The sequence below is a fragment of the Chaetura pelagica genome, unplaced genomic scaffold, assembly GCF_000747805.2.
Source record: "Chaetura pelagica isolate M959 unplaced genomic scaffold, ChaPel_1.0 scaffold591, whole genome shotgun sequence".
Lineage (NCBI taxonomy): Eukaryota > Metazoa > Chordata > Aves > Apodiformes > Apodidae > Chaetura > Chaetura pelagica.
This window is the reverse complement of record NW_009951959.1, coordinates 32,701-43,207: the sequence shown is the minus strand read 5'-3', so window position 1 is coordinate 43,207 and position 10,507 is coordinate 32,701. Positions and strand designations below refer to the sequence as shown.

The 10,507-nt window shown below is 48.6% G+C and overlaps 1 protein-coding gene across 1 annotated transcript in view; it reads right to left on the bottom strand.

The window, feature by feature from the left end:
• Window positions 1–354: 354 nt before the first annotated feature.
• FAM102A (family with sequence similarity 102, member A) overlaps window positions 355–10,507 on the bottom strand; it is a 31,920-nt gene continuing 21,767 nt past the window's right edge. The window contains exons 4-11 of the mRNA XM_010000533.1: window positions 8,379–8,495; window positions 7,912–7,958; window positions 5,134–5,288; window positions 3,888–3,992; window positions 3,222–3,411; window positions 2,926–3,047; window positions 1,725–1,794; window positions 355–850 (exon numbers count right to left, since the gene is read on the bottom strand). Of these exons, the coding sequence (XP_009998835.1) occupies window positions 805–850; window positions 1,725–1,794; window positions 2,926–3,047; window positions 3,222–3,411; window positions 3,888–3,992; window positions 5,134–5,288; window positions 7,912–7,958; window positions 8,379–8,495 (852 nt within the window). The 3' untranslated portion in view covers window positions 355–804. The remainder of the gene's footprint in view (window positions 851–1,724; window positions 1,795–2,925; window positions 3,048–3,221; window positions 3,412–3,887; window positions 3,993–5,133; window positions 5,289–7,911; window positions 7,959–8,378; window positions 8,496–10,507) is intronic.

The following is a 10,507-nucleotide window of genomic DNA, read 5'->3' as shown; positions in this document are numbered from 1 at the left end:
TACACTCTTGGAACAGCAAGTAGAAGCCTCCTCCAGGTAAAATCTGGAACCTCTAAAGTGCTCCTGCTAATGCTAATGGATGAAGCCTGCCCTTCCATGCCCAGCAGTGGAAGGACATCACTGAGTTAGTGGTTTAACAAGCACTAGCAATTAACCGTTTATCAACTCCCATCTGGATCACGGTCGTCTTCGGAAATGCACTTTTGGGAGATATTTCCTATGAGAAGAGGACGTTTGAGGATTTGAGGGTAGGAAGTGAAGTGCACCCCTCAGCATACCTTGCTCAGGAAAACCGTTGCCTTGGAAGGTGATGCTCCCTTGCAGAGTCAGTGGGATAAAGCATCCTGCAAGTGGCCGTGTCACCAACGAGCAGCTCTGGGTTTGGTGAGAATGGTTTCCCCCTCCCCCAGTGGTCTGAAGAGTTCACAGTGGTATAACCCAAAGTTCTGGGGAGACAGAAGCTGAGAAGTCCCCCTGTTGCAAGTGAAAGGGTGGAGTGAGGGATGCAGATGAGAAACATCCTCTGGGGCCAAGGATAAACCCAACAGGCTCCTTGTGTCTGATCAGAAACAGAGGGAAGAGCAGGCACTGGGAGGAATGGGCAGTGGAGAAGGGTAATGCCAACGTGGGGAAAGTGCATGATCTGGAGTGGTCTCAGAGTAGTTCTGCAGTGCAAATGTATGGGGAGGGGTGTGGAGAAATCCCTTCTGGAATGCTGCATGAAGAGAGGTAAAGGTTGGCATCCATGTGGCAGCAGACTGGATAGGGGGCCTGTTTCCAGCAGCTCTACCCTGTTCTTCACATTTAGTGGGTTTCAATCACCACTGGCTCGTAAACTCCAGATGAGACCCTGGGGAGGCAGAGGGGGAGAAGCAAGCAAGCCAGGTTATTGTCCTCAGTCCCTTGGAGCAAGCAAGTTCTTCAGAGCACAAGTTCTTCTTCACAACACAAACACTGCCCTCTCACCCCACACCAAGTACTGAAAATAACCAGTCAGTCTGGTGAGAAGTCAGAAATCCTGACACAAAGCAGACAGCTACATGGCAACCAAACACTGGGCTACTTGAAAGAGCTGGGTGTAACACGAGTCCTTCTGAAGGACAGGGGAGAGGAGGGAGTATCCTGCTCAAAGAGCCACTGTTCCTGGCTTTGCTGTGCTCCCAATTTTGTCACTGACTTGACACATCTTTGCGTTATCATTATTGCCTTTCTTTTTGTACACCTCAAAAGGTGCTACAAAGGCTCAAACACAACTACCCAGGGCTCTTCACTGGAGCTGTTGTGGCAAGAAAATGTTTTATTTGCTCAGAAGTCTTTCACGAGAGTAAACACCCTCGACAGAGGCAGAGAGGGCAGGGCAAAGGGACACCAACCCAGGCTGCTGCAGGTTTGCTGCAGGCCAGCAGGAGGCAAAGCTGCCCAGCTTGACTGGAACAAACGGGAACCAACCTCTCCCATTTTGTTCTTTCACTCCTGTTTTTGGATCTAACAACTAAGATCACATTATCCCTCTGAGCTCCTGCCCAGAGCTGCATTCACACTCCAGTGCAGCTGTAGCCTGATACCAGAGAGATCCCAGGTGTGTTAATGTGGGAATAAAGCCACCATGTAGCACATGCTGTTTAGAAATCATTCCTGTAGCAAAAGGTGGAAGTTTCCTGGGTACAAAGAGCTAACTCATCTCTCTGGAGCCCCTCTGTCTGCTAGCTTTTCAGGAAGCCTACCTGTTTCCCAGCTGAATACCACTCAGTGTAGTTGTTCCATCTCTGCTCACAAACAACCTCAGGTTACTGTCTGCAGATAGAAAAGGAAGTTAAGACATCAAAATCCCAAAGTACCAGGGGCTGCCAGGTGCTCCCCTCCCAGCCCTGTGCACAACAGTCAGCATGGGAACAAGTGCATTCCTGGGAATGTTTCTACACGCCTTCTGGTGTTCCCACAGGAACTCCTTGCTCTGAAAGGGAGGCTCATGCACAGACCAACAACAGCATGAAGCTTTGGAAGAGTCAATGCAGAGAAATTACTTAATGGTTACTCCTCCAGCTGTTTCTTTTAAGGCAATTCTACTGATGTGAGTTCTTGGTCAGCTTAAACACATCTGAAGAGATGAGATGTGGGGCCTCATGCTGCTTTTGTGGGCTCACACCAGAGGAGAAACTCAGCCTGTTCTGCTGGTGAGAGGTGGCTACACTCAGTCTAGTTTTAACCCTTGCTGAGCAAGGTGGAAATCCCCAGGTGAACCAGGACCTTCCCATGTGCCATGATTTAAGGTGACTGATGGTGAACTACAGAAGCCCTAATAACAAACTGGGCTCAGGTTTCAAACTTACTGAAAAACCACAACTAGATAAAAAAGAAATGATATTTCTGTGCTAAACTAGAAAATTAAAAGAAATGCATGAAAAATGCTAGTTTTCCCTTAACAAATGCTGTGACTGTAATGGAGAAAGCCTCTTCTCAGGCTGTGGGACAGGCCTGATCACCAGCATGCTGTGACCCATCTTTCTCCCCACCTTTTTGCAGACATATGCACTGTTTCCCCTCCAGCTGAGCTCTCCTACTTGAATAAATACCCTTGGGCTGACCCTGGATGAAGGCCACTTGAGCAGTGCAGGCAGCTGATGTAACAGATTCCCACTGCCCTGAAGAATCAGTATTTTTCCCCTCCTGTCCTGTACATTTGAGCTACTGCTCAGCCTCTGCTGTGGTGTGTGGAACAGCAGAAAGTGCTGTTTGCTCATGGATGCACAGGTCTCAAACCCACAGGGCTTGTCTACCTACCACAGAAACACCAACAAGCACTGAAAGCAAACTGCTGTCCAAAGGGAAAGGGAGTCCAGGGGCACATCAGACCTGCCTGGAATAGTTTGGCAGCCTTGGAACAGGAGCAGCCAAGACATTCTCTTTGGAGACTCATCCTCTCACCTTCAGTATTGCTGACATCTGTGAAGTCCTGACTCTGCATTATTTTCTCCACTATATCATCAGCATCAATCCTGGTGTCATCCACCCGGGTTGGGTGACTCTCCACTGAATCTTTTTTCCTCCTGGGGAGAGAAAACAGAAAGAAAACTTAATCAGCTCCTCAAGACACAGACTGTCAGAGACTCTCTTGCTTCCCTTGGCAATGGCTTCCTTTTCAGCAGCTACTTCTGCTCTGTGAAGGCCAAGGAGCAGGTTCTCACTTTCCCAGAGCAGGCACTTTGCTCCTCATGACCCACCTGGAAGGTCTATCCAGCAGCAGGGCTGGTCTGGGGGGGCGAGGTGGCTTTTCCAGTTTGTGGTCCCTCTCTCCCTCGGGACACTCCACGGTCATGCTGAGCCCCCCGGAGGCGCTGCTGCTGGTGGAGGTGTTCCTGCGGTGGGTGAGGTCTGACATGCTGGAGGAACGCGAGTGCTCCGTGCTGTAACCTGCAAACGGGGAGTGGTCACACCCCGGATCTCCTCCCCTTCCCAGGGAACAGGCAGGGCCGTTCAGAACAGCACTGCTCCCCCCTGCAGGGCTGCAGGCACAGAGCTCCTCTGCAGAGGTGAGATATTAGGATTTCTTTGCCCAAAGAGTGGTTGGGCACTGGAACAGGCTGCCCAAGGAGGTGGTGGAGTCACCATCCCTGGAAGTGTTTAAAAGAAATGAAGATGTAGTGCTTAGCAACATAATTTAAGCACTGAATGGGTAGATTTGCTCATGGTTGGGGGATTTAGGTTCTGGTTGGACTTGATGATCTTCAAAGTCCCTTCCCACCAGGATGATTCCATGACTACACAGGGGACACTGATAGCAGAGCAGGGTGAGACACAGGGCTGCCAACCACTCTCACAAGAGCTCACTGCAGGGGGGGAAAAAGGCTGTGGGCAGTGCTGGCAGAGCTGTGCACATCAGTGGTTACCAGAGATCTTGGACTGCTGGCTGGCGTAGCTGGAGTTCCGCGAGTGCCCCGAGTGGAAAACTTCCTCTGGGCTGGACAGGTTCTGATCTGGTTCTTCTGGGACACCTGCCAAGGAATAACAGGGAACTCCACTTAGACCACACCCGAGCCAGCACACTGCCCACTGATCACCTTGGACTGGAGGCTGATCAGGGGATGGCAGGTGAAGGCAAGGGCAGAGCTGTTGGCAGAGCTGGCAGAGGGCTGAGAAGCAGCTGGGGAGCAGGGAAAACAACAATGAGCTTCTCTGTCAAGCTCATCAGTAATTCTAGCTTCCAGCACCTGAATTTACAAGCATCTCTGGGGGCTTGCAGGATCTAGAAGGACAGGCAGTACCTCAAGCTACCCACAGTTCAAATCATTAAGCTAACACAAAGAAAGCATCACATGGCCATTGGCAGAAAAGTGTTAAAACCTCCATTTGGGGGTTTCTCCTGTTCCTTCTCCCCTTCTTTCCTGTTACTTTCCCCTTCTGTTACTTGTGAGAGAGCCCATGTTATTTAAATCACTTCTGAATTTGATCCAGAAACCTCAGCACAAGCTCTGCTCCTTTGCTATCACCTCTACTTGTCCCTCTTGCTGCAAGCCTACCCAAAAGTGCCCAAATTACCCAACTCTTTAAGAAGAGAACTTGCACATTGTTCTAAGTCACTGAGGTGATGAGACTAGAGTGATAATTTGGTGCAGTGTTTCTGCCTGCACATTTGGAGTGTGCTGGGAGGGGAGGAAAAAAAGCAGCTATGGGAAAATGCAGTGCCCTTGAAAATGGGCTCATAGAGAAGCTGGAGAACTCTGCATCAGCAGCTGGAACAAGGCCATTAGACCTCAAACCAACCTCTGAAACCTTCAGAGGAACATTTCTAGAAGATAAGTCTGAGCAACAGAATAACTGAGTGGAGAGAGTGGAGTTAGGAAAGCAGAGAAGAGTGCAGTACCTTAATTATTAAATCCCCAGCAAAAAGAAATTGCTTTCTCTCCACTAACAGAAATATGCAAATATGTGGCAAAGATTCATGCTGCCCCTCCTCAGCTGCACTTAGTAGATGGTGTTGGTTTTCCTCAACTTTCTTAATGAGCAGAAGGGTGAGGATGGGTGTGGGAAAACATGAAAAATTAAAACAATTTCTGTGCTTGCAACTGCTGGGAAAAACAAAAGAGTGTCCAGGCAGAGCCAAGCATTGCATGGCTCCAGGACAGGCATTCATACCCGAGCTGAGAATGGCAGGTCTTGGCTTGGTCTGACGCAGGGAACCAATGGTGGCTGAGCTGCTGCTGCTGCTGCTGGTTCCCTCACCCTTACAGGTCAGCTGCAGGGTAGAGTCCTGTCCTGGAATGCTGATGGATTTGGCGGTGGAGGGAGGCCTGTCATCAGAAGTGAAGAAGGTTACAAACTGCCAGGCAGGGATTGGGAATCACCCTGCTGCTCCAGCAATTCCCACCCTGCTGCTCCAGCAATTCCCACCCTGCCCTGCCAAGAGGTTCCCCCCCTGCCTGCACCCACCCTTGGTGGTGGGGGGAAAGCTGCAGCCCCCTGTGACTAGTGACACAGTGTGATGCTGGGTTTTATTTTCCTGCACCTAAAACCTGGGTCTTCCCTGCCTCGTGCTGCACCTGGACTGCATTACCAGAGAGAACAAGCTTCTTAGGTAAATTAAGGCAAATCATTTATACAGGAGAACAGGCCCAGAGCTCCCATTACCCTCCAGAAGACCACGCAGAGCTGCCCTTTTCCCATGACTTGTGGCCAGTTGGCCTCACAGACAGGGACCAGTTTGCTGTTGTCCAGCTCTCCATTCCTGCACCCCTTCACTACACCTTTGCCTCAGGTCAAAACCAAACCTTTTACCTCAGCAACCCCATCCCCCTCAGAGAGAACTTTTACAGGGATCAAATAACCTTTCCATTTTTTTTTTTTTTTTAACAGACAATAAAAACTCCTTTTCAGTGAGACTGGAGTGTTTTTCCAGCTGTCAAAATTCTTTTTCTGGTTATTCTGCCTGCTCCAGAACATCCCTTTGTAAATGCTGACTGCAGGGCAGAGCTGTGAGTGCCTAGAGCTCCCTCCCTTCCTCCAGAAGTGTTTTTGGGTGGAAGCCACAGCATGTGCAGCGTGGCAAACTGAATATTCCTGTTGGAGCCCTAACTCTCCTGTATCCCAAAGTCTGAACTGGAATTAATGGATCCCATGATGCTTTTAAAGTGAGGAGTGAGAAAGAAACAAACTTGTCTCACTTGGAGCTCTGAGGGAAGGTGCTACATGACAGGACTTCTGCAGTATTTTAGGAGATAAAAAATAAAGTGCTTTATTTTATATGGGCAGCCAAACAGGTTTCATAAAGGTTTCAGGAAACCCACAGCTTGCCTTCCTCTGGAAACAAACAAAAAAAAAAGCCTCCCTAATCAGGTTATCAGTGATTTACACACTCCCAGGGACTTTGGGGACTTTGCTTTGCAGGTTAATGAGGCTTTTACAGCCTTAGTCAAGGAAACTGTTCCTGCAGCAGCTGTGGGAGCAGCCCATGGGTCTGTCAGCTCAGGCAAACAACCTGCTCTGCCCTCCTGCTCAGCACCCAGGAGGAGAAGGTTCATCCAAGTGCTCCAGAAAGTCAGTGCTCAGAAGTGATTTCCCAGCACAGTTTAATTCCTGCCTAATCCCTTAATGAGGGCCATTTCTCAAAAGCTCTGCTGATCAAGGACTAGTCTACATGCAAAGCTTCCATTTTTAGACATTTGCACATCATCAACATAGAAGGAAAAAAATGGGAATGACTGCAAAAATCCTTTAAGAAAATTAGGAGGTTTGACTTTCAGATTGACCCTACTTACAGTAAACGGGTGTATACACACACACACACATATATATATATAATTTTAGGCACTCTGACAGTGAAACTTGCTTCCACAGTGAAGAAGCAGCAGGTATTTTTGTTAGATAGATTATTGCCAGACATCCTAGTACCCTAGATTTAAAACATTTGTTACTATTACAAAGTTATGGTTTGAGATACCCCAAACTTCTTTATTACACTTCCTTCTGAAGCAGAAGTTTTTAAGAATCAGATGATACTGCACTGAGGGTTTGAAAGTGACACAGAACACTGCAGCACTGTGAAAAAGCCATTCACAAAATAAACCAACTCAAAGTTAGGCAGCATTTTATAACAAGAATGCAGGCCAATTTATACATTTCAAGCTAGCTCCTAAAATAAGACCTTTTAGCCAAGAATACCACTGCTACAAGAGATGGCCTGAAGGTAAAGTTTTCTTACACTGATGGGAGTCAAGACAAACCATTTACATCAGCACCTGGCAAGCTGGAGTCACACACCTCACAGCAACAAGGCAGGGTGGCTGCAATGCTGAACTGCAGGATTTGTTACTTGACTCCCCTTAGCTGCACTTACTCTTTCCTATCAAGATGCATTTTTAAAATGTACATGAGTGCAGCTTCCCTGCTAATTAACACAAACTGTGAGTTTGGATTCCTGTAGAAGAAAAGAAGTAAAATGTTTCAGCATTGCAGAATTTTTGTTGCCCTTTCAATTCCAGATCTTTATCCTGAGTGGTATGTGCTGGAGTGTGTCTGTTTCCAAGACTGTTTTCTCCATTGACCTTTCCTGTCTGGGAGGTCAGTGAAACCAAGCCCAGAGCTATGAGAAATTCTATCCTTCACACAAAACATGATGTTTGTTATCAATGCCCATTTAGTTCCCAAAACTTAACTGACACTCACAGGGAAAATATTGGCACAACCAAGCTGGGAAAAGCAGCACAGACAACAAACCCACCAGCAGCAGAGGCTGCCTGAGCTGTTCTGGCTGGTTCAACAACCCAGGCCACCAGTTTCAAGCTTTCCCCTGTACCTCCCAAGAACCTCAAGGGCATCTTTTGCCCTCTCCCCATCCATTTCAGACTCCAACAGAGAACTACATAAGAACCAGGTATCCTGGTCTGCCCAGAACAGGGTGAGCACCCAGAAACTCACGTTTTGAAACAGGGGTCCCCTGACAGCAGGGACATTCCGATGGTGACCTGCAGAGTGGGGACAAGGCACATTGTTAGCCAAGCTGCAGTCAGCTCCTCGTTTCACAACAGCCAGGAGGTCAAGGGCTAGGTGTAAAGATTAGCAAGGCCTAGCTCCCTTCCAAAGGAAATCAGCTTCAGGGATTTAGCAAGGTATTTCCCTCCCTGCCCAAATCACTGGCATCAGTAACTCCAGTGGCAGGGGCTCAGCAGGACACCAGCCTGGCCACCTTGAGAACACCAAGTTTTTCCCTCCCCTCCTGTTTGTGTTTTCCTTGGTGACAAAGAATGCTATCAACAGTCATTACTTGGCCAAATGGATGCCAAGATATCAAAAGGACCTTCTCTCAGGCCTAGCACTACACTCTGGCTGTGATCTTCCCAAATTCAGTGGTAGGATTTCCACTGTGGCAGCACCAGCTGCTGTACCTTTAGGATGGAGTTGTCCTGTCGGGTGTTCTTGGTATCATACCCTTCCAGCAAGCAGCAACGGACAGTGGATCCAGAGCCTGCAAATTCTGCCAGATTTAGATCAGCAAAGCCCAGCTGTAGCCAAGGAAACAATGGAGGGGAAGGGGAGAGAACAAAAAATTACTCAAAGGGATCTGTGGTGTCACACAGACCAAAGGAAGGGCACACATCTGTGAGCGAGGGCAGACACAGGGGCTGGCACACTCAGAGTCTCAAGGATGGGAAGAGTCACATCCCTAATCCCAAGCCAGGTAGACACTTGGAGGCCTTCAGGAAGCCAGCCCTGCCTGGAGGAAGGGTGTAGAGAGGCAGTGCTGGCCAGGACAGTGTTAACCAGCCCGCAGCCCGTTGCATAACCAAGGACGTGGAAGGCACTAGGTCAACGATGTGGAAAAAACAGACTCACACACACACAAACATAAGGCACTCTTTGTATCAGGTCATCCCAGAATGCAGCAGAGCATGTGAACCAGGAGGTGAAAGGATATTGTTACAGGGGAAAAGCAACACCCTCCTGAAAAACAAACCCCAGCCTTTGAGCACAGGAGGCTGGCAGGGCAGAGCATGGGGCTCAGCCCCACCGAGGCAGCTGCTGGGCTGGGGAACTCCTGGAGCAGAGTCTCCTCAACACTGCTGAGATCTAACTAGCAAGTGGTAGGTTTGACAGAGAACGGGGGAGAAACATTTGGAGAGATTTAGTGGTGAGCTCTCTTGAACCTTCTCTGACAAAGGGGAAGTAAACAGGGAAGGTGACAGGCAAATTCAAAGAGGGTACTGATGCCTCTGGATTAAAAGATGAACACAATGAAGAGCACTTCTGGTTTCCTGCTCTAATTCTTGGTGTACTAATAGTGTTTCAAAGAAAAAGTTACAGCTTCTTCCAGGCAGAGCTCTAGCAATGCAAGTCAGTTGTGTCTCATCTAACCTGATCAGGAAGAGATGTTGAAACCTGTATTTGGCCAAACCATCCAAGCACAGACAGTTTGTGTCACCTCAAGGTACAGATCAGCCTCCACAAGATCACAGAGAGAAGATGGAGAAGCAGCAGCTCAGACCTCACTGTTCTGGGCTCTGCAGTATCTCTCTTGCCCTGGTGTTGACAGCCAGATGATATAGGAACCTTAAAGAGAAGCATCATCCTGAGGAAACATGGAAGCTGGTAGAGAGTTACAGCAGTAACTGTGGTTTGTGCTGTACCAAGCCTGGCTCCCCCTGCTCCACATCAAAAGTCTCAACCACAGGCTACACAAGATACATGATCCAGGAGAAGACACCAGCATGATTAGCAGAGCTTCTTCCTCCACCCCATTCTCAAAGGGAAACAAGAGCTGATGGCAAAGAAAAAAAAAAAAGTGGGATAAGGCAGGAACCTTTCCTCAGCAAATAAGAAAAAAAATAACCTCTTTTCACTCTTCCTGCTTAAGAATTCCCTTAACTCAAGTGTTTCTCCAGCCCTTGCTGTAGATGTTCCTCTGCCTCTCCCAGCCAAGTGCTACACTGCTTGCTGAATATTCACTGACAAGGAAAAAACAGTGAATTTGAATCTCAGAGATAAGCAGGAGAGGAGAAAGCCACAGAGGGAGCTGCAATCCATCACTGTGACACAACTGGGGCACAGAGGAGACATGGCATGACCACACCAGCAGAACAACACGGCACAGGAGTGGCCAAGACCCTGGTCCCTCTTCTTCCACTACAGCAGTGACTTCTCCAAGAAGATGAGCATCAGAGGACAGTGTGGGAGAACCCTGCAGTGACCCACGCGGTGTGCTGAGGCCAGAAGCTCTTCTCAGGAAGCAGACTCCCAGTATATAGAGGAAGGATCCCTTCACAAAAGGATGTTTTCAGATATAACCTTTCAGGATCGTTTCCTCAGTTTTCCAGCCAGCTGATGGTGTTTCTTCCAGCTCGGTGAAAGAGTTTCCGCTTTATCAGTCCTTCCTGTTGGCTTCCTCCCTGTAACCCCTGACACTGAAGTGACATTAACGTCAAACCAAAAGGTGCACGAGTCGGTGGAAACTCTGTCTTGAGCACAAACAGCTCCATCACCCTCAGACCCTGCTGGGTGGAAGGGGGACCAGGGAAAG